Source organism: Coregonus clupeaformis, chromosome 23 (genome assembly GCF_020615455.1).
Source record: "Coregonus clupeaformis isolate EN_2021a chromosome 23, ASM2061545v1, whole genome shotgun sequence".
NCBI classification, from domain to species: domain Eukaryota; kingdom Metazoa; phylum Chordata; class Actinopteri; order Salmoniformes; family Salmonidae; genus Coregonus; species Coregonus clupeaformis.
Window position 1 is genome coordinate 16,021,024 of NC_059214.1, and position 24,612 is coordinate 16,045,635.

General features: G+C 40.9%; 1 protein-coding gene across 1 annotated transcript in view; it reads left to right on the forward strand.

Annotated features, from left to right (window-relative positions):
- Positions 1 to 24,339, forward strand: part of LOC121536652 (villin-1-like) — a 59,471-nt gene extending 35,132 nt beyond the window's left edge. The window contains exons 6-20 of the mRNA XM_041844065.2: positions 5,684 to 5,794; positions 6,276 to 6,484; positions 6,698 to 6,776; positions 18,672 to 18,770; positions 19,113 to 19,266; positions 19,535 to 19,635; positions 19,745 to 19,882; positions 20,090 to 20,248; positions 20,466 to 20,645; positions 20,784 to 20,929; positions 21,123 to 21,267; positions 22,233 to 22,421; positions 22,629 to 22,697; positions 23,002 to 23,154; positions 23,299 to 24,339. Of these exons, the coding sequence (XP_041699999.2) occupies positions 5,684 to 5,794; positions 6,276 to 6,484; positions 6,698 to 6,776; positions 18,672 to 18,770; positions 19,113 to 19,266; positions 19,535 to 19,635; positions 19,745 to 19,882; positions 20,090 to 20,248; positions 20,466 to 20,645; positions 20,784 to 20,929; positions 21,123 to 21,267; positions 22,233 to 22,421; positions 22,629 to 22,697; positions 23,002 to 23,154; positions 23,299 to 23,412 (2,046 nt within the window). The 3' untranslated portion in view covers positions 23,413 to 24,339. The remainder of the gene's footprint in view (positions 1 to 5,683; positions 5,795 to 6,275; positions 6,485 to 6,697; positions 6,777 to 18,671; positions 18,771 to 19,112; positions 19,267 to 19,534; positions 19,636 to 19,744; positions 19,883 to 20,089; positions 20,249 to 20,465; positions 20,646 to 20,783; positions 20,930 to 21,122; positions 21,268 to 22,232; positions 22,422 to 22,628; positions 22,698 to 23,001; positions 23,155 to 23,298) is intronic.
- The last annotated feature ends 273 nt before the right edge of the window (positions 24,340 to 24,612 follow it).

Below are 24,612 nucleotides of genomic sequence, written 5' to 3' on the forward strand. Positions count from 1 at the left end.
CCGTCATAGATATCATCCTGACTAATTTACCCTCTAAATACACCTCCGCTGTCTTCAACCAGGATCTCAACGATCACTGCCTCATTGCCTGCGTCCGTAATGGGTCCGCGGTCAAACGTCCACCCCTCATCACTGTCAAACGCTCCCTAAAACACTTCAGTAAGCAGGCCTTTCTAATTGACCTGGCCCGGGTATCCTGGATGGATATTGACCTCATTCTGTCAGTAGAGGATGCCTGGATGTTCTTCAAAAGTGTTTTCCTCTCCATCTTAAATAAGCATGCCCCATTCAAAAAAATTCAGAACTAAGAACAGATATAGCCCCTGGTTCACCCCAGAATTGACTGCCCTTGACCAGCACAAAAACATCCTGTGGCGTATTGCATTAGCATCGAACAGCCCCTGCGATATGCAACTTTTCAGGGAAGTCAGGAACCAATATACACAATCAGTTAGGAAAGCAAAGGCTAGCTTTTTCAAACAGAAATTTGCATCCTGTAGCACTAACTCCAAAAAGTTTTGGGACACTGTAGTCCATGGAGAATAAGAGCACCTCCTCCCAGCTACCCACTGCACTGAGGCTAGGCAACACTGTCACCACCGATAAATCTACGATAATCGAGAATTTCAATAAGCATTTTGCTACAGCTGGCCATGCTTTCCACAGGGCTACCCCTGCCCCGGCCAGCTCTGCACCCTCCACTGCAACCTGCCCAAGCCCCCCCCGCTTCTCCTTCACACAAATTAAGATAGCTGATGTCCTGAAAGAGCTGCTGAATCTGGACCCCTACAAATCAGCTAGGCTAGACAATCTGGACCCTTTCTTTCTAAAATTAGCCGCCAAAATTGTCGCAACCCCTATTACTAGGCTGTTCCCCAGAGATTGGAAAGCTGCCGCAGTCATCCCCCTCTTCAAAGGGGGTGACACTCTAGATCCAAAATGTTACAGACCTATATCCATCCTGCCCTGCCTTTCGAAAGTATTTGAAAGCCTAGTTAACAAACAGATCACCGACCATTTCAAATCCCACCATACCTTCTCCGCTATGTTATCTGGTTTCCGAGCTGGTCATGTGTGCACCTCAGCCAATCTCAAGGTCCTAAACGATATAATAACCGCGATCGATAAAAGACAGTACTGTGCAGCCGTCTTCATCGACCTGACCAAGGCTTTTGACTCTGTCAATCACCGCATTCTTATTGGCAGACTAAATAGCCTTGGTTTCTCAAATGACTGCCTCGCCTGGTTCACCAACTACTTCTCAGATAGAGTTCAATGTGTTAAATCGGAGGGCCTGTTGTCTGGACCTCTGGCAGTCTCTATGGAGGTGCCACAGGGTTAAATTCTCGGGCCGACTCTATTCTCTGTGTATATCAATGATGTCGCTCTTGCTGCTGGTGACTCTCAGATCCACCTCTATGCAGACGACACCATTTTGTATACATCTGGCCCTTCATTGGACACTGTGTTAACAAACCTCCAAACGAGCTTCAATGCCATGCAACACTCCTTCCGTGGCCTCCAATTGCTCTTAAACGTTAGTAAAACTAAATGAATGCTCTTCAATCGAACGCTGCTTGCACCCGCCCGCCCGACTAGAATCACTACTCTCGGCGGGTCTGACCTAGAGTATGTGGACAACTCCAAATACCTAGGTGTCTGGTTAGACCGTAAACTCTCCTTCCAGACTCACATTAAGCATCTCCAATCCAAAGTTAAATCTAGAATCGGCTTCTTATTTCGCAACAAAGCCTCCTTCACTCATGCTGCTAAACATGCCCTCGTAAAACTGACTATCCTACCGATCCTTGACTTCGGCGATGTCATTTACAAAATAGCTTCCAACACTCTACTCAGCAAATTGGATGTAGTCTATCAAAGTGCCATCCGTTTTGTCACCAAAGCCCCATATACTACCCACCATTGTGACCTGTATGCTCTTGTTGGCTGGCCCTCACTACATATTTTTACATTTTAGTCATTTAGCAGACGCTCTTATCCAGAGCGACTTACAGTTAGTGAGTGCATACATTTTCTTCTCCATACTGGCCCCCCGTGGGAATCGAACCCACAACCCTGGCGTTGCAAATGCCATGCTCTACCAACTAAGCTACACGGTCAACATTTGCTTTGATTAAAGACACTCCGAGACAATATTTTTGTAATACAACATTTTTGTATTCAATTAGGAGATTTGGTGGTTAACAGACTAACATCGCCACTAGCTAACTATTTACAATGGAAATAAGAGGTCATCCGCTAATCTATGGTAACATTAGTCTACATCAGAGCCCTCTATAAAAAAGTTACAACGAGTAGCATTCAGCGACACCAAGTAATCATAACATTTAAATAAATAATGACGATGACAGTGTCAAACTAGCTAAGCCATGACTATCCAGTTAAGTTTTGTAGCTAGTTAGCCTGCCAACTATCCACATTCGACAGCAAAATAAACCACTCAACTATTTATTACAAACAAAGCCAGGGGCCATGGTTGCTAGCAATTTGTAATAAATGGATAGCAATCTACAATAAAGGTTCCGTCAACAATACTCGGGGATTGGCTAGCTCGGTAGCTAACTAACGAGTAAAGTCAGAGACATCGCTGGTAACGTTACATCCGTAATGTAAACAATGTTATGAATTGCCTCCGCCTTCTTTGGCAACACAGCTCAGGCCAACCTAGTTAGCTCAATTACTAGCAGTTCTGGTAGTTAACGTTAGCTAATAAAACTAACGATGTAGCGAGCTATGGAACTAAACAGACTATTGTCCAAATTACACAACCTGTTCATTCACACGTGGCAAATTCCAATGTTTTGCACGACTTGAACCGGTTTTGGTTAGCTAACGTTAGCCCTAGCTAGCAAACAAGCCTTCTCAGAACTAACACTGCTTAAAATTAATTTGCCAATATCTTGCTCATCCGAAAACCATCAAAATAAGTTTGTAATTTCTAATACAACTACGAGAACCGGAATATTTCACAAATAATGACACAAATAAGCAACATTATCTACAGTCTTATTCGTCGCCAAACCCACTGGCTCCAGGTCATCTATAAATCACTTCTAGGCAAATCCCTGCATTATCTTAGATCATTGGTCACCATAGCAACACCCACCCGTAGTATGCGTTCCAGCAGGTATATCTCACTGTTATTGACTGTACGTTTTGTTTTTGTTTATTCCATATGTAACTCTGTGTTGTGGTTGTTTTTAATCGCACTGCTTTGCTTTATCTTGGCCAGGTCGCAGTTGTAAATGAGAACTTGTTCTCAACTGGCTTACCTGGTTAAATAAAGGTGAAAAAAAATAATAATAATGTATTCGGAAAGTATTCAGACCCCTTGACTTTTTCCACATTTTGATACATTACATTTTTATTCTAAAATTGATTAAATTATTTTTTCCCCTCATCAATCCACACACTATATACCATGATGACAATGCAAAAACAGGTTTTTAGAACTGAAATATAACATTTACATAAGTATTCAGACCCTTTACTCAGTACTTTGTTGAAGCACCTTTGGCAGCGATTACAGCCTCGAGTCTTCTTGGGTATGCCGCTACAAGCTTGGCACACCTTTATTTGTGGCGTTTCTCCCATTCTTCTCTGCAGATCCTCTCAAGATCTGTCAGGTTGGATGGGGAGCATCGCTGCACAGCTATTATCAGGTCTCTCTAGAGATGTTCGATCGTGTTCAAGTCCAGGCTCTGGCTGGGCCACTCAAGGACATTCAGAGACTTTTCCCGAAGCCACTCCTGCGTTATCTTGGCTGTGTGCTTAGGGTCTTTGTCCTGTTGGAAGAAGAACCATCACCCCAGTCTGAGGTCCTGAGCGTTCTGGAGTAGGTTTTCATCAAGGATCTCTCTGTACTTTGCTCCGTTCATCTTTCCCTCGATTCTGACTAGTCTCCCAGTCCCTGCCGCTGAATAACATCCCCACAGCATGATGCTGCCACCACCATCCTTCACCGTAGGGATGGTGCCAGGTTTCTTCCAGACGTGACGCTTGGCACATTCAGGACAAAGATTTCAATCTTGGTTTCATCAGACCAGAGAATCTTGTTTCTCATGGTCTGAGAGTTTTGGGTGCCTTTTCGCAAACTCCTTAGGGGGCTGTCATGTGCCTTTTACTGAGGAGTGGCTTCCGTCTGGCCACTCTACCATAAAGGCCTGATTGGTGTAGTGCTGCAGAGATGGTTGTCCTTCTGGAAGGTTCTCCCATCCCCACAGAGGAACTCTGGAGCTCTGTCAGAGTGTCCATCGGGTACTTGGTCACCTCCCTGACCAATGCCCTTCCACCCCGATTGCTCAGTTTGGCCAAGCGGCCAGCTCTAGGAAGAGTCTTGGTGGTTCTAAACTTTTTCTATTTAAGAATGGTGGAGGCAATTGTGTTCTTGGGGACCTTCATTGATATACATTTTTTGGTCACCCTTCCCCAGATCTGTGCCTCGACAGAATCCTGTCTCGGAGCTCTACGGACAATTCCTTCGAACTCATGGCTTGGTTTTTGCTCTGACATGCACTGTCAACTGTGGGACCTTATATAAACATGTGTGTGCTTTTCAAAATCATGTCCAATCAATTGGGTTTACCACAGGTGGACTCCAATGAAGTTGTAGAAACATCTCAAGGATGATCAATGGAAACAGGATGCACCTGAGCTCAATTTCGAGTCTCATAGCAAAGGGTCTGAATACTTATGTAAATAAGAATTTGCAATCATGTCTAAAAACCTGTATTTGCTTTGCCATTATGGGGTATTGTGTGTAGATTGATACCAAGGGGGTCTGAATACTTTCTGAATGCACAGTATATTTTTCTGGATAGGTTATCTAAGCATACCTCTTTAAGTGTTCAATTGTCATTTTAATTAATGATACACATTGATTCTTTAAGAACTTTTATGCCTTAGGAGTTTACATTGGTATCATAACCCAATAATTAAAGCAATTTTGGTTAATTGCTAGTGATGAGGTTGGCAGATTGGGAACCTATCTAGCTGGTTAGGTAAGCCAACTTCATAAAACTGCTAGGTGGCTAGTATTATAGAGAAACAACTAAACATTTTAGTTTTATTTATTCATCAAGAAGGAATCAATAGGCTACATAGCTTGAGAAAATGTATTTACAAGCATACCTCTGGCAGCTAAAATCAAATAAACGCTGTATGTGTGTGACTCTCTCTCTCCTCCTCCACTGACGATACTGCACGCACTAGTGACTAGAGTATCCTGCCTAAGCATCTCTTTGCTCCGTGCACCTTGGAAGGAACCACTTACTAGGGAGAATAGAGGGGGGTCCTCTTTGCCTGATCCAGTCAGTGTGCCCCCTCTGCAAAATACCGCTGACCGATTGTTTTGTAAATAATAAGGATAAAACGTGGGCTTAAAAATTACGTTTAGTAATGAATTTAACATCTGAAAATGTAAAAACAGGACTAATTTGAGGGGGCATGCGCCTTTGTGCCCCCTATGGTCATGACGCCACAGGTATCAATGTTACTTGATATAACCACGTCAGCATAGAGTAAAAGCATCAATTCGACAAGTGCTCTCCTGTTGCAGTTTGTATCATACTGTTAATAAAATTCAGGCAATGTTAGAATTAAATTAATCAGTGTGTCCTTTCCATCCCCATCCATCCATCCATCCATCCATCCGTGAGCACAGGTGGACATGAGCTGGAACAGCTTTAACAAGGGGGATGTGTTCCTGCTGGACCTGGGCAACCTCATCATCCAGTGGAACGGACCCAAGAGCAACCGTATGGAAAGACTCAAGGTAAGGAGACATTTTAGACCACAGCTACAGAGAAATACAGTACTAGTTGAACATCACTTTATAGGTAACATTTTCTTCTTCTAAACGCTGTGACCAAAATGGACAGATCTCGGCAGAGTTTAGTTCCCATCTGTGTTTTCAGGAAGTGAAACAGTTGAGCGGTGACATTTTAGTTTTTTTTTTAACTTTGGTGCTTAATGAATGTGTGATAGGTGAAATCACGAGTTAGACCACATTGCCTTCACACCTCCAGGCATATCAGATCAGTGATAATCACAAGGAAGAGAAGAAGGGTGCATTTTCTAAGTATTCAAACAAGGCCCCTAAGAAGGAAGACCTCTGCCTATAAACCTAGCCCTTACAGCATGGGAAAGCATTAAATGAAGGCTGGATTGTGGTTCCAATGGCTCAGTGGGGTAGTAGATTGTGAATGTCGACAGTTCTGTAAGGTTGATGTTGTCGCGGTTGTTGTTCTTTGCAGGGGATGACTCTAGCCAAGGACATCCGTGACAGGGAAAGAGGGGGACGGGCGCAGGTTACCGTGGTGGAAGGGGACGACGAGAAGTCTTCAGAGGAGGCCATGAAGCTGATGAAGCAGCACCTGGGTGAGACGAGACGAGACATCAGGGACAGCATCGCGTCTGATGACGTGGTCGACCAGAAGCTGAGGTCCAGCGTCAAGCTCTTCCAGTGAGTGCTGACCACTTCAGGGATGTTTATAACTTCCTTATGATCTGTCATAGACATTACAACCTCTTATGACCTGTCATAGACATGTACTGTAGCAGATGTGAACTCGCTAGTGAGAGCTATCTATTATGCAGTGATGTTACCCGGTTGGCACGCTTCTCATTATTACAGAATTATTGTGGAAAATAATATAATTCTGTTTGTTCTGTGCAGTATCTCAGATGCCCAGGGGAACCTTGTGGTGCAGGAGGTGGCAGTGAAGCCTCTGACTCAGGACCTGTTGATTCACGAGGTCAGTCTCCTTGTCAATCATGGAAAGGGGAGGGAGCATGTTAAAGGGGCCGGGGTTTGGTATCACTTTAGTTTACAGTACTGAAATAACAGGGTAATGTCTGGAAAGTAATAGGAAACAGCAGGAAAACATGACAGCAACTACCAGATACGAACACGGTAATAACCCGTTAATAGTTTGTTTGTAGCTGCTAAATACTTATATAAAGTGTGATGAATTTTCATGGTTGTTATGTAGAAACAATTATTGGTTACTGAAGAACTATCAATAATAGAGGCTAATAAGCAGAAGATACAGTATGTAGTAAGTACTTAAGGCCATTTCACCTCTTCTTAGCAGCACCATCTACCCTTTCCAGCCAGTCCATTCAAAAATCGGAAACATGTTTCCATGTTTGTCACGTCAATATCTCTACAATCACCAATTTTTTCATAAAACTACTCTTTTGATAGGTTATAATGTCTGTATTAATGATATATTATTGTTTTAGGTGTTAAGGGGCGGGAATTAGGCTTTCTCTCAAAAGGAAAAGGTCAACATGATAATGGCTCATTTGACGCTGCTGCCACAGGGAGCCGCTTCTTCCCCTCTCAATCTGACAGGTTATGACCAACTTGCGCCATCATTCAGATTTGACAACAATATTAAGGTAAGAAACTGTATATAATTCGTTTTTACGTTGGTAATGATAATATTTACATTTTAGTGTATTTTTTTCTGATTGATAAGATGAGTCTATGAAATTAGCTTTTGAAGCCTGGTGAGCTAGCTACCAAGCCGAGGAGACTTGAAAAGTAGAATCAGCTTGAAAGTGAGTTGACCATTTCTATCTGGAGGTAAAGTTAATATTATCTGATCAATGACATCTATATTTTTTAAGTACATGAACAGCTTTATGAAGTGAATCAGAGATTTTTTTTAAAATCTTCTCAGATAATGTTAGCTAGCCACCTAGCTAACTATGACGGCTAGTTAGCCTGTGTTGGTCAAGTCAGTTACCCAAGATGGAGCAAGGTAGGCTACTGGATTTAACTCTTGTTTTGTCTTTTTTATATTAGTGTTTTCTTTGGTAACTGTACAAAATAAAATGCATTTGTCATTAGGTATTAGAGCTAAAAACAAACTGGCTAGTGATTATATTTTGTCCTTAGCTAGCCAGCCAAAAGAGAGAGGAGTGTTTTGAAGGAAAATTGGATTGGTATAACGTATTTTTGTCTAGCTAGTCATATATCCCCATAGCCATGAAGTCATCCCCTGATGACTACAAGGCTATGGGGATATATGACTAGCTAGTATATCTCATTAAGTGTCTATATGTGATATGGTTCCTATAAAATATTAAGCCTTCTGGCTGTTGATTGCAAGAATGAACGTAACGTTATAGCCTAAAACCTTATAGTAGCTTATAAATAATGACTTTGTGGTGGTCAGCTTGGTAACTAGATGTTCATGGTCTAGCTCAGGGCTGTCAAACTCATTTTAGCTCAGGGGCCACATGGAGGAAAATCTATTCCTAAGTGGGCCGGACCGGAAAAATCATGGTATATATAACTTAAAAACAACAACTTCAGATTGTTTTCTTTGTTTTAATACGATCAACATACAACATAAATGTCACGATCGTTGAACGGAGTAGACCAAGGCACAGCGTGATGAGCGAACATACTTTATTTTCCAAAGTGATAACACAAACAAAACAATAAACGAATGACGTGACGTCCTAGGTTAAACAACCAACACGGAAACAAACCAAAAGGAACAAGATCCCACAACACCTGTGGAAACACAGCCTGTCTAAATATGGCTCCCAATCAGAGACAACCAGCAACAGCTGACACTCGTTGCCTCTGATTGGGAACCACTCTGGCCAACATAGAAATACAAAGCTAGACTGTGAACATAGAACAAAACACATAGAATCTACACACCCTGGCTCAACACATAGAGTCCCCAGAGCCAGGGTGTGACAATAAAGCTGGAGCCTGAGGACAGTGTGTCCAAAATAGTACAAGCACAACATCACTATTAATCATAAAACACGTCAAGTTTATTTGAAAATTCTAAAGAAAAAGAACACACAAACACACAATGCCTCAGTGATTAACAGAACTGTTTCACAGATCACAGAACTATATCAGGGTGAAATGTAGATAAAAAATAATGAAATCCTGTTCCCCAAACAAGTGCAAGAACCACAGAGTCAAGAATAGGTTAAATATACAAATAAAATAAAATCAATTAAAAACAATATCACATCAACATAAAAACATCTAAACATAAAGCTGGAGCCTGAGGACAGTGTCCAAAAGCACAACATCACTATTAATCATAAAACACCTCAAGTTATTTGAAAGTTCTGAGGACAAAGAACACACAAACACACAATGCCTCAGTGATTCACAGAAGTATATCACAGATCACAGAACTATATCAGGGTTTCATTTCTCAGGCAGAAATGTAGATAAAAATAATGAAATCCTGTTCCCCAAACAAGTGCAAGAACCACAGAGTCAAGAATAGGTTAAATATACAAATAAAATAAAAACAATTAAAAACAATAGCACATCAACATAAAAACATATAAACATAAATCTGAAAGCGTTGCTCAAACTCCCGTTACTCCCGTTACAAATTCACCCTCACTAAATGGTTTTGAAGCCACTGCGATTTCATTAGGAATGAGGTAGCTAGCTTTCACTGCAGCGTCACTGATGTCTCGGCTGTGAGTAAACACAGACTAACAGTTCATTCACCTTCTCTCATCTCCGCTGTCCTTGAAAATTGTCATATTTGTCGGCATGAAGACTCACATAGTGGCGACGAAGGTTATATTCTTTCAGCACTGCAACATGCTCTGAACACACCAAACATACAGCTTTCCCATTCAATTCCGTGAATAAATAGGATGACCATTTTTCTTGGAACACTCTGCACTCTGCGTCCACTTTTCTCTTTTTTGACAGAGACATACAGTGGGGAAAAAAAGTATTTAGTCAGCCACCAATTGTGCAAGTTCTCCCACTTAAAAAGATGAGAGAGGCCTGTAATTTTCATCATACGTACACGTCAACTATGACAGACAAATTGAGAATTTGTTTTCCAGAAAATCACATTTTAGGATTTTTAATGAATTTATTTGCAAATTATGGTGGAAAATAAGTATTTGGTCACCTACAAACAAGCAAGATTTCTGGCTCTCACAGACCTGTAACTTCTTCTTTAAGAGGCTCCTCTGTCCTCCACTCGTTACCTGTATAAATGGCACCTGTTTGAACTTGTTATCAGTATATAAGACACCTGTCCACAACCTCAAACAGTCACACTCCAAACTTCACTATGGCCAAGACCAAAGAGCTGTCAAAGGACACCAGAAACAAAATTGTAGACCTGCACCAGGCTGGGAAGACTGAATCTGCAATAGGTAAGCAGCTTGGTTTGAAGAAATCAACTGTGGGAGCAATTATTAGGAAATGGAAGACATACAAGACCACTGATAATCTCCCTCGATCTGGGGCTCCACGCAAGATCTCACCCCGTGGGGTCAAAGTGATCACAAGAACGGTGAGCAAAAATCCCAGAACCACATGGGGGGACCTGGTGAATGACCTGCAGAGAGCTGGGACCAAAGTAACAAAGCCTACCATCAGTAACACACTACGCCGCCAGGGACTAAAATCCTGCAGTGCCAGACGTGTCCCCCTGCTTAAGCCAGTACATGTCCAGGCCCGTCTGAAGTTTGCTAGAGTGCATTTGGATGATCCAGAAGAGGATTGGGAGAATGTCATATGGTCAGATGAAACCAAAATATAACTTTTTGGTAAAAACTCAACTCGTCGTGTTTGGAGGACAAAGAATGCTGAGTTGCATCCAAAGAACACCATACCTACTGTGAAGCATGGGGGGTGGAAACATCATGATTTGGGGCTGTTTTTCTGCAAAGGGACCAGGACGACTGATCCGTGTAAAGGAAAGAATGAATGGGGCCATGTATCGTGAGATTTTGAGTGAAAACCTCCTTCCATCAGCAAGGGCATTGAAGGTGAAACGTGGCTCGGTCTTTCAGCATGACAATGATCCCAAACACACGGCCCGGGCAACGAAGGAGTGGCTTCGTAAGAAGCATTTCAAGGTCCTGGAGTGGCCTAGCCAGTCTCCAGATCTCAACCCCATAGAAAATCTTTGGAGGGAGTTGAAAGTCCGTGTTGCCCAGCGACAGCCCCAAAACATCACTGCTCTAGAGGAGATCTGCATGGAGGAATGGGCCAAAATACCAGCAACAGTGTGTGAAAACCTTGTGAAGACTTACAGAAAACGTTTGACCTGTGTCATTGCCAACAAATGGTATATAACAAAGAATTGAGAAACTTTTGTTATTGACCAAATACTTATTTTCCACCATAATTTGCAAATAAATTCATTAAAAATCCTACAATGTGATTTTCTGGATTTATTTTTCTCATTTTGTCTGTCATAGTTGACGTGTACCTATGATGAAAATTACAGGCCTCTCTCATCTTTTTAAGTGGGAGAACTTGCACAATTGGTGGCTGACTAAATACTTTTTTTCCCCATTGTATTGGGGCAATGAGGGTGCCAAAGCACATAATGTTAAAAGTAGAAGCCGTAATAAATATCGCGGGCAAAACAAAGTAGCTCATTGGCTGCACGTGCTTGACCTACTTGCTCTGCCCCAGTATAAACAGTTTGCTTGCTTAACACAATTGCTATTCCGCCATCCAGTGGACGCAATTGGAACAGCAGTTTATTTTATAGAAAAATTGCAGCGCATGTTTTTTTTTTTTTATCATCTCGCGGGCCGGATTAAACCCGTTTGCGGGCCTGATCCGGCCCGCGGGCCGGACGTTTGACACCCCTGGTCTAGCTGGTTTGTGATTTTGCAACTTACAGGCATACATGATCATAATATTTCAGTTATGGACTATCAGATATGCATTTATATGACATGTTTTCTCACCTTTGGATAATAACATTTTACTTCGTCATCTTGCAATTGATAACTTGTGGGTACACTTCGCTTACATTGATTATTCCCTTTTTTATGTACTGAAGTGTATTCTGAATATAATTTGTTGTAAATCTTAGGCTATTCTTTGGAGGGGTTGTCACTGAATTACATTTGAAATGTTCATTTTCATTGTTTGTCTCTATGTTTGAGTTTTAGAAATGGACTGAGGAGACCAGTACCAGCGGATAATGCAGTCCCTATCCATGAGGAGGAGGACACTGGTGGCAGATGAGCCGCAGGTCATTGCTGCAGAAGGCCTGCAGGATGAAGTGGACCATGAAGGTATGGCCTTCTTAGAGGAAGATGCCGTTGATGCTGAGCTACTCTGAGAAGAGGAGGATGAAGAGAATGAGATGAAGGAGCCAGAGGAAGTTGAGAAGCCACCACCTGAGGCCTCTCAGCCAAGGACTTCAACTGGAAGTTTACTATAACTGATGTGTTAGTGTTATCTATTATCAGGTCTTTATATACAGTACCAGTCAAAAGTTTGGACACACCTAATCATTCAAGTTTTTTTTTTTTTTTTTACTATTTTCTACATTGTAGAATATTAGTGAAGACATCAAAACTATTAAATAACACAAATGGAATCATATACTAACCCAAAAAGTGTTAAACAAATCAAAATATATTTTATTTTTCAGATTCTTCAAATGGCCACCCTTTGCCTTGATGACAGCTTTGCACACTCTTGGCATTCTCTCAACCAGCTTCATGAGGTAGTCACCTGGAATGCATTTCAATTAACAGGTGTGGCTTGTAAAAGTTAATTTGTGGAATTTCTTTCCTTCTTAATGCGTTTGAGACAATCAGTTGTGCTGTGACAAGGTAGGGTTGGTATACAGAAGATAGCCCTATTTGGCAACAGACCAAGTCCATATTATGGCAAGAACAGCTCAAATAAGCAAAGAGAAATGACAGTCCATCATTTCTTAAAGACATGAAGGTCAGTCAATCCAGAAAATGTTTCTTCAAGTGCAGTCGCAAAAACCATCCAGCGCTATAATGAAACTGGCTCTCATGAGGATCGCCACAGGAATGGAAGACCCAGAGTTACCTTTGCTCCAGAGGACAAGTTCACTAGAGTTACCAGCCTTAGAAATTGCAGGCCAAATAAATGATTCACAGAGTTCAAGTCACAGACACATCTCAACATCAACTGTTCAGAGGGGACTGTGTGAATCAGGCCTTCATGGTCTAAATGCTGCAAAGATACCACTACTAAAGGACACCAATAAGAAGAAGAGACCTGCTTGGGCCAAGAAATACGAGCAATGGATATTAGACCGGTGGACATTTGTCCTTAGGTCTTGAGTCCAAATTGGAGAATTTTGGTTCCAACTGCCGTGTCTTTGTGATCTCTGCATGTGTAGTTCCCACCGTAAAGCATGGATGAGGTGGTGTTATGGTGTGGGAGTGCTTTGCTGGTGACACTGTCTGTGATTTATTTAGAATTTAAGGCACACTTAACCAGCATGGCTACCACAGCATTCTGCAGCAATACGCCATCCCATCTGGTTTGGGTTAGTGGGACTATCATTTGTTTTTCAACAGGACAATGACCCAACACACCTCCAGGCTGTGTAAGGGCTATTTTACTAAGAAGGAGAGTGATGGAGTGCTGCATCAGATGACCTGGCCTCCACAATCCCCCGACCTCAACCAGGTTGAGATGGTTTGGGATGAGTCGGACAGCAGAGTGAAGGAAAAGCAGCCAACAAGTGCTCAGTATATGTGGGAACTCCTTCAAGACTGTTGGAAAAGCATTCCTCATGAAGCTGGTTGAGAGAATGTCAAGAGTGTGCAATGCTGTCATCAACGCGGCTACAGATTCCGTCACCGGCCCAGACCTGGCAGGCGTTCCCCGGGAGTATTGGGATCTGGGGGAGGTGTTTAGTAAGAGGCATGCCAAGGGCCTACCTCCTCACAGGCCATACGACTGCGCTATCGATCTCCTGCCGGGCGCCATGCCCACACAAGGGTGATTATTTTCCTTGTCCCGGCCGGAGACGCTGGCCATGTGGGAGTATATCAACGAGGCACTCGTCGAGGGTCACATTCGTCCCTCTACTTCACCTGCGGGCACATGTTTCTTCTTAGTGTTGAAAAATGATGGTGGGCAGTGGCCGTGCATTGATTACCGGGTGCTCTACGATAATTTTTAGATTTTTTTGCAAATGTATAAAAAATGTAGGACAGAAATACCTTATTTACATAAGTATTCAGTGTGGATGCAAATCAATGTAGATATCAATGTGTGGATTGCTTTGGCTGGATTGGGACCGTCCAGTAGCTATCAACTGAAGCCATTAGCTAGGTATGCAAAAGCTATGATGACTGATGATTGAATGTATGCTACAAGAAGCAAAATAAATATTTACAATCCTTTCATTCAGGTGTTGTGAATTGGCTCCATACTAACAGTATATTATTGATCTTTCTTTGTGTTATGTAGAAACTATTAGTAATGTGAAAAAATTATAACTACATTATTCTGTTCCATCAATTAAGTAAAATTTTTGAAAGTAGTACCTTAATTATTTGTGATTGTGTTAATCTGTCTTGGAAACTATAAAGAAAGTAACAGTAAGGTAAATGGTAACAGGGGAAAATATATTTCTTTAGAATACAGTGTCAAGGCACCATAGGTACACTGAAACTATGGTGAAACTATGAAGAAACTACCAGTAAGTTACATAATAATGACTTAAGTACAGTGCTGAAATAACTGGGTAATGACCGGAAAGTAATAGGAAACAACAGACAAACAAGACGAAAACAACAAGGTAACTACCCAGCTACAAACATAGACCCGAAAAAGTAAGATTTGAGGTTGGCCCACATAAAGAATATGTACTGTATGATGTAGTTTCTCAAATGTTTCTGTGAAATAAACAGTCTTTCTACGAAAGTTCCAAGTACATTTTTAATAAGTATAGACGGTGCTGCTGAGAAAAGGTGAAATGGCCTTAACAATAGAACTGCCAAGACGGTCAATCTGACCATTTTCAATTTTGTAATTTCAATAGCTTAATTTCAATAAAAACCTTGAACCACCTGTCCCTGACTTTTCCTAAATATGTGTATTTTACAGTCTAGCTATACTTTGAGATAAATATCATGAAAGAAAAAAACTTTAGTATAACTAACTATCTACTAACCCTAATCCTAGCCCTAAACTTAACCCTAACCCTAACCTTAACCCTTACCCTAACCTTTATTCTAAACCGAACCGTAACCTTAGCAAGCAGTTGCTTATCAACAGATCGTTTCTTGACAGTATGACTATCTGGACTATCCAAATAAAGTGGGACCAAAACTTTGAGCATTTCTACCTCAAAGCATCATGACGAGTACCAATATCCCAATAAATCTATTTAATATACACAATCGCAAAGAAATCCATTAATAGTTTGTTTACGAAAGTCATAAAAAATATTATGACCATTTATTTTGAAAGAACAGAATAGCATGTTTTGAGTTTAATTTATCTGTGCTTGGTAGCCAAGGCTATACGGCTGCACCATGCCAATGAAATCAACATTTAGCAGATTTCACATGCTTATATTCCCTTGCCCTACTACCACAGTCAACACACATATTTTTTAAAGTAAGAATATAAATGGAATATAACAGAAAAAAATTGAAAGGATGTCTTTCCCAAATGGCTATTGCTGATTGTTGCCAGCAAGGTTATTATAGTAAATGAAAACTGAAACAAAAACGAAAACTAATCATGAAAAAACAATTTAGTAAACTGAAATAAATGTATTAACAAACCCTTTTGAAAAACTAAAACTATACTGAAACTATTATCTTTGACTCCTAAACTAACTAAAATAAAATAAAAATGTTTTGGGGGGAGAAAAATCTAATGGGTTTTTCAAGCTTCTGAATCTGGCAGGTCACATTGAGATTGACTTTATAATTTAGACGCAGTGAGATGACGTTGCCATGTGCAGCACCATAGATATTGGGCGCGCTTGAGTGATAAGGCTGAAGCAATCGACTGTAGACGAAATTCAAGGAGTGAAGTCGGGGGAGGTGCATCTGCGACAGCCTAAAGTCTGACACTAATGTGGTTTACTAACAGCAAGGCTCAGATCAACATGCCAGTGTTTTATATTGCCGAAATAAACATGTATCTTACCCCCATATCACAAACTTACAAATTGAAATCATAATATAATATTATGTGTACACATTGTACAATCAGTTAGTGAGAGAGATCAGCTAGTGTAAAGTTCATGCAGTCGACATGTACTGTAGGTGCAAGACAGACAATGGGCCATTAGCTGTGCAGGCAAATGCTATCTTACAGTCAGAAAATACAGTATCATCTTATTTTAGTATTTACAGTCTATGGGCTTCTGGATCAATCAAGACATTTTCTGACTGATTACATTTGGTGTCCTGAGGTTTCTTATTTACATAATATTTTAGTCATTTAGCATACACTCTCATCCAAAGCAAGTTACAGGAGCAATTAGGGTTAAATGCCTTGCTCAAGGGCACAGACTTTTCACAGTCAGCTTGGGGAATCTAAACATCAACCTTTTGGTTTCTGGCCCAACGCTCTTAACCACTAGGCTACTTGCTGCCCTAGGTTCATTATGACCAATTTTAACATAATAAATGCATTCATTTTGCAATTTATTATTTATTATGGAATATTTACACAATTGAAATATGAACAGTTAGAATGACCGTCATAGCCATTCTAGTAGTTATGGAATTCCGGTGCTCCGAGTGTTAAATACTTACTACATAACGTCTGCTTATTAGCCTCAATTATTGACAGTTCTTCAGTAATTAATAATTGTTTCTACATAACAACCATGAAAATTCATCACACTTTAAGTATTTAGAAGCTACAAACTAACTATTAACGTGTTTAACCGTATTCGTATCTGGTTGTTGCCGTCTTATTTCCCTGTTGTTTCCTGTTACTTTCTGGACGTTACCCTGTTATTTCAGCACTTTTATCCACAATTCAAAGTATGTGGGCGTGCGCCATGAAATGATATTGACTGAGCTTAAGCATAATAAAATGATCAGGCTCATACAAGAATGAGAAAATGATAAAGATATTTCTAAGACAGAAAGAGCCTTCTGAGAAATGCGTAAGCTGAGAGAGATAAGGATGTGCAAGGTTTACACTCCGGCTCTACACTGAGTATACTTAAGCAATAAGGCCAGAGGAGGTGTGGTATATGGCCAATATCACGGCTAAGGGCTGTTCTGATGCGCGATGCAACGCGGAGTGCCTGTACACAGCCCTTAGCCGTGGTATATTGGACATATATCACAAACCCCCGAGGTGCCTTATTGCTATTATAAACTGGTTACCAACGTAATTAGAGCAGTAAAAATAAATGTTTTGTCATACATGTGGTATATGGTCTGATATACCACAGCTGTCAGCGAATCAGCATTCAGGGCTCTAACAACCCAGTTTATAACAAACAGTTGCAGTTCTTAACACAAACCGGTGCGCCTGGCACCTACTGCCATACTCCGTTCAAAGGCACTTAAATCTTTGTCTTGCCCATTCACCATCTGACTGTCATTCTTTAAACTGTCTCTTCTCCTTCATCTACACTGATTGAAGTGGATTTAACAAGTGACATCAATAAGGGATCATAGCTTTGATCTGGATTCACCTGGTCAGTCTATGTCATGGAAAGATAAGGTGTTCCTAATGTTTTGTACACTCTGTGTACATCTTCTTCAAATGTTGATATTTGGTTGTTTGACAACCAAACACAATTCAATATTACTTTTGCAATAGAGTAAATAGCCTATTAACTATTAAGCCTATTAAAGTTAACAAATGATATGTTGGAATCACGTCTCCAATTAAACCAAAAATGTAAGTGAAAGAATAGTGGTTCAGATGAAACTATCCAAGCATTAGATACAGCTCCTTTAAATGTTGATATTTGGTTGTGTTGTCAACCAAACACAATTCACTATTACTTTTGTACATAATACAGTAAATAGCTTAAAGTTAAAGCGGCAATCAGCAGTTGCTACATACATTTTTGGACTTATAAAATCATGATATGTACTCATTGATTCTTGAAGAATATAATTTGTAGCTTAGTTCAACTGTCGTACCCAATCAGAACCTAAAATATAAGCTTGCTTTACTCCAATGTTTGTAAACAAAGTAAATGTAAACAAACACTATACTGTATAGCCTCAAAACATGCTTAAAACCATAATGTTAGCATCCATAGCTCTGTCTATGAATTTGAGACTGGTTACATTTCTCCAGTCCCATCCCTCAGTTTTTTACCGAAACAGGGGCAGGGGCATGCAGTGAATGGAATGGTATCAAACAAATGGAAACCATGTGTTTGAGACCATTCCATTCGTTCTGTTCCAGCCATTACTATGAGCCCGTCCTCCCCATTTAAAGTGCAACCAGCTACCACTGCTTTTAATGTAATATCAATCGCAATCCAGGTGATTAGGTTGTGCTATTATATGAAGCACAGTGATAACACATTAAGTTGTTGTATAAATACAAAATATCTGACATTGTTTTTCAATTGGAATTTGGTTGTGCTTTTAGATGGTTGTCTTTTTGAGTGGGTGAATAAAGGTTGAAATCTCATTGACCAACGTCTCAACCAAATATTACCAAAATGTCCACCTTGAAAAGTCGTAGTGTGCCCAGTGGGCTGAATCTGTTAGAATGGTTACAGATATTCTGACTATGCCACACAAGAATTGTGCAGCAATGAATAATGCAGTACTGACACTCATTTAGTCAAACAGTGAACCTCTTTACTTGGCAGTAGAGGTATCAATAATTGCAATTTTATTACATGAAACATAATCTAAATTTACTAATTTCACAGGACTGCTATCTGTTGGATCAAGGTGGTATAAGGATCTTTATCTGGAAAGGAAAGAAGGCTTCCAAGACAGAGCGGTCTGAGTCGTTGGATAAAGCAGAAGTGAGCCACACCTCTTGACACATTTTAGATTCACAATGCTTTTGATATCCCTTTGCTGTCCCCTAGATGCTTTTTAGTTTAATACAGAGTCCAAAACATATCCCCCCTCCCCCCTTTTTGTACAACCCGATACCTAAACCAGAACAAGTTAACCCTGAAAATCATCTGGATCCCTGAAACATTTATTCCGGTCCTGGATCACAGATACACACAATCACTTACCAATTCAACACTCTCTGACACCCATATCTCTATACCAACCTAATTGAAGAATACTTTGGTACCGTCCTAAAAAAATATTTTAGGACCCCTCTTCAACTAAAAAGCATCTTGTAATTCTAGGCATACAAGAAGGCGAAAGGCTACCCTATCTCCACCTACGTTGAGACGGTGAACGATGGTGCTGAGTCTGCCGTGTTCAAGCAGCTGTTCCAGAGGTGGACCGTGAAGGGTCAGACTGTGGGGATGGGGGCCACAAACAGCCCAGGCAAAATTGGTGAGCATGTCACACACTGAAAATATACACTCAATGCACACATCTCCAATCAGATGTATTTAGGATTTTTTGTCATTCTTTGGGGAGTATTGACTGAAATATGCTGTGGGAAATGCACTGTATGCTTCAATGTACATTATGAATCCAACACCTATTTCTCAACTTGACTAATGAAACTAAGCATCCAGTATTCACGGGTAAAAAACTAACAAAAAACACAGAATGAGCCAACATTGGTATCTCTAAATGTTTTTTCTTGACAATGCAGCCAAGATTGAGCAGATCAAGTTTGATGCTACTTCCATGCATGCAAGGCCTGACCTGGCTGCCCAGCAGAAAATGGTGGATGACGGAACAGGCGAAGCAGAGGTTGGTAACAACCTGTAATAACTAGCTTTGACAAAATAATTATTCATAATCCTCCCCTTTAAACTGGATATCCAATACAAATCAACATGTCCTATTCTCCTCCAATCAGGTGTGGAGGTTAGAGGACAGTGAGCTGGTGCCTGTGGACAGGAAGTGGTTGGGCCACTTCTATGGAGGCGACTGCTATCTCATCCTCTACAAATATGAAGTCAGCAACAGGAGTCACTACATGCTATACATATGGCAGGTCAGAACACCCTACTATCCAACATTCCATCTCCGGCATTATCGACATAGCTCTCTGTCTGCCCGGCAATCAGGCTTTGAAAATACCAGAAAATGTTAATATGAGTAGAGCTTAATTCCATGACTTAGTGTCTGGCTTGCTTGCTTTCCATGCAACCTTATGCAGAAAGGTACAGGAACTATAGTGTGTTTGATGTGTACAATGTAGGGTCGCCATGCGAGCACAGGAGAGCTGGCTGCCTCTGCTTTCCAAGCCGTGAACATCGACCGGCAGTACAACGGGGAGCCAGTTCAGGTCCGAGTGCCCATGGGGAAAGAACCACTCCACCTCATGGCCATATTCAAGGGCAAGATAGTGGTCTATGAGGTAGGCGCTTCATAGTATTCCTTTGTCAACGGGATTTCAAGTAATTCATCTTACAAGAGGCGACTGAAATATGAGACCACATAGATCCTATTCAATTACGAGACAAACTTCAAAAGTCCAAATTATGTTTCACATCATCTGGGTCCATCTCGGTGATTGGAATCTCACCATGAATGTTATCCTATCTCATCATCAAGATTGTAATCATGGTTTGCAGGAGGGGAGCTCCAGAGCCAACTCCACACATGCCCAGCCGACAGTTCGTCTCTTCCACATCCACGGCACCAACGAGTTCAACACCCGCGCCATCGAAGTGCCAGCACGCTCCTCGTCCCTCAACTCCAACGATGTCTTTGTGTTCAGCACTGACACTTGCTGCTATCTGTGGTACGGAAAGGTAAGCACCATTTCAGAGAAACGCCATAAACTAGTAATCCAGGTTTGACAATATGACAGTTCTCAAGTTAAGCACTGATGAGGAGAGTACAAGGGCTGTACCTAGTTATGTGACAGGTATGACTCTTATCCCCTGCAGGGCTGCAGTGGTGATGAGCGAGAGATGGGAAAATCCCTGGCAGACATTATCTCCAGGAGGGAAAAACATGTCATCGCAGAGGGCCAGGAGCCGGCTCACTTCTGGGTCAATCTGGGAGGCAAGTCCCAGTATGCCAACAGTAAGAGGTACCACACTTGATCCCTTGGTTTTATAGTTCCCTAAGGGCCCTATTCAACTGAACTCGGTTAGCGGGTTTAAATGTAATTGATTCATAAACTCATTGCACAAGACAGCAAAACACTGTCTAGTACAATGTAACTGGAAATGACATCCCATTCTGATGCCTTCTTCCTGGATCATCTGTGGTCTCTAACCAAGGCTTCAGGAAGAGCACAACAACATCACCCCACGTCTCTTCGAGTGCTCCAATCAGACAGGCCGCTTCCTGGCTATGGAGATCACCAACTTTAACCAGGACGACCTGGACGAAGATGACATCATGCTGCTGGACATCTGGGACATGGTGAATACCTATCTTTTTACCCTGGAATCCAAACTGATGTGCCGTGTTTCCCCATTGTTTCAGTTTGGGTTTCAGGCTACAACTGTACTGTCCTTTGGTTGCTGCTATCAATTAGTGCTGAGCGATTAGTGCTTTTTGAGGTCGGTTCGGTTTCGGTTCAATTATTAAGAAATAATCAGTTTTTAATTTCGGTTTTCGATTATTTGGGTTGAACGCTGTTACAACACAGAACAAAAAACAATTAATAAAAGTCCCATGATGGTAGTGACTGTTCATTACTGCTTATTCCCTTATTAACCATAATTTATTCACATTACTTCACTTTAATAAAAATGTTCAGTTGTTGTGTATATGTTTTATTTGATGACTTTATTATTTCATTCCAAGTCATCATCTCATCTCTATAGAGCTGCTGCCTATGCTGTCTGACAAAATCACTATTTTGTAGTTCTTCTAAGTAAATAAGGCATACTTTCATGACTGCTGAATACCAGATATCCATCACTTTGATCATGTATTTTCAGGTAGAGAAGCCTCGCGAAGCAACAGATGCTCTCTATATCCCCTCACGATTGCTCATTCTTGTCCCTTCCTTATCGGGTGTAAAAGAAACGCAGACCGGACAAGTAGATGCTCTATGGATTATGGTCATTGTAGTTAATTGCCACGTTTTGTGCCCTAAACTATGTAGAATATTGGCCTGTTGGAAACGACAACTCCCTACTATAATCGCACAGTTGAGGCTGGATCTGATTTATCTCTAGAGAAACTGTGCAATGTTCGCATTGAGCTCACAGAAAAAAACCGAACGAAATGGAATTCAAATAATTGAACCTTTGTCAGTTAATTAGTTGTTTAAAAACCGAAAAATAACAGACATTTCGGTTAATCGCTCAGCACTACTATCAATCTACGATCTGGAGGTTTGGTTCTTTTAAAACACAAGAGGTCCTCTTCCTCCTCAGGTGTTCCTGTGGATGGGCAAGGGAGCTAATCAAATAGAGAAGGAGAATGTGGTCCCCACCGCACATGAGTACCTGAGGACCCACCCAGGGGGTCGAAATCTGGACACCCCCATTGTGCTGGTCAAACAGGGATTTGAGCCTCCCACCTTCACAGGCTGGTTCCACACCTGGGACCCACACATGTGGAGTGTATGTAGCATGCATTTTAGTCAGGATAATTATGAGGTGATAATACACATTGTAAGAGGGTCATATACGTATGACAAGCCTAACAATGCATTGTAACTGCATAATAACGCATTACACCGCTTGGCTTCAGGTAGTGTTACCAAAGTCTCTTTACTCAGGGCACAAAAGATTGAATTAAACAAGCTGCTTTGCTTTGTATATCCACAGGGAGGGAAATCCTACCAGGAGTTGAAGGCTGAGCTTGGGGATGCCACTGATATCATCCAGATCACCGTGGTGAGTCTCTACTCTCTCTCAAGCCCACTCACGTCATCTGATTTTACGAAACAGTTCTCATGTAAACATTCTTTACAAATGCACAAAGGAAATCTACAGTATGTACATGTAAGTGTTAATGTTCATATGTATTAGAAAAAAGGTCCACCAATAAAGTTCCCGAAGGTCTAGCTACCATTTGACCAGGTGTTCTAACCTAGCCCAGTCATTAAGGAACAATTATTGCATCGTCATAGAAACCACAGTCAAATATTATTTTCTGCTCTGGTTAAATTAATGGTCTCTTGTCTGTTTGTGGCTACAGGACAGAACCACATCCAACTCCACTCAAAATAATTCCAAGAACATTGGAGAACCACTGTTGTCCCCCACCGTTGGGGTCACCTTCCCTGCAGACAAGCTGTTAAACCGCCAGACAGACGACCTGCCCGATGGGGTTGACCCTACCAAGAAGGAGGTAAACTAACACTGGATCTCCATGATTGGTCTCTCACCAGTCTGTACTTCAGTGTAGCTGTCAGCTAAATTCATGATTATTGTAGTCAGTCACTCATCTATTTTAACATGTACTATAACTATACCATACCTCTATCTTTTCCAGGAGTATCTGTCCAATGATGACTTTGCTCTGATCCTGGGTGTGTCCCGGGTAGAGTTCTACTCCATGCCCTCCTGGAAGCAGCAGAATCTGAAGAAAGAGAAGGGTCTGTTCTAGGAGAAGAATATCTACACCTCAGGTCTCATTTTGACAGTGTAAAATAGCATGTTGTCAAATCACACTTTAGTGTTTATTTCATAGGGAGTTTAGAATGCAAGAATTACACATCTTAATTCTGCATCTTGAATTTGCACCGTTATTCGTGCATCCTTAAATGTAAAAAAATATTGCTCCTGCGTGGACAAAAGTATAGGGAGAATTTCAGACATGGTTGACACTAGCACTGCTTTTTTGTGCTGTCAAAATTAGGCCCCTCATGTTTTGTCATCTTTCACTTCTACTCTTCTGCCAATATGAGAATGTGTGAATGAGTGGTTAGTTATTTTTTTCGCTTCTGAAATGTTGCTGTTGGAATTTAAACAATCAAGTTATGAAGAGGAAATGTGTAGGTGATAGGAATTATTTTATTCGTTTTGTTATCTGAGATTTATCATAGGCACTATAAGCAGCACAATTTCCCCTGAATTGCTACTTGTGTCACTGAATTCTACCTGGATATGTAATGTAGATGTCAAGCATTTAAGATTAAGCAGGAGAAGATATTGGTTCTATACCTTATTTTCACAATGAGCCTTAACATTGAAAATGTATCTTAAAATGTATCTTTGTTACTTCATGTGCTTCATAATATAAATGTTGAGATCTAATGTATCAATGAAATTCAAGATTGTCAAATAGAGATAACTACTGTGGTATTTAGTTTTTGCTATGTTGGATAAACACAGATTAATAGGTCTTTATATGAAGACCCTTCAGTTGACTGCTGAATGGCAGTCAATAAAGATAATAATCCCCACTTTGTGTAAGTTCAATACCTTCAGCAAATCATAATAACTAAAATTGGATGTGAAATGAAATAGCAAAGTGTAGTAAAATAACGTTATTAACCGGTTCCCATGCTTTTAAAATAAAATAACGGTTCTGTTCCGGAACAGTATACATCACTTTTGTTTCCAGTTCGGATTCTGTTCCTCTAATAATTTCTCTGTTCTGTTCCCTGAACCGGTTCCAACTCCTGCCTTTACTCGCATAAAAACTGTGGATAGAAACATGATTAGTTGACATACACTCTGAATGACCTGAATGATAAATCCCATATTGGTCTTTCACAGTCAGGCCAACTGTGCAAGTAGGCTAATAGTAGGCCTACAATTGAAACAGATAAATGAGGCTGTCAACTGAGTCAGAAATTCACAG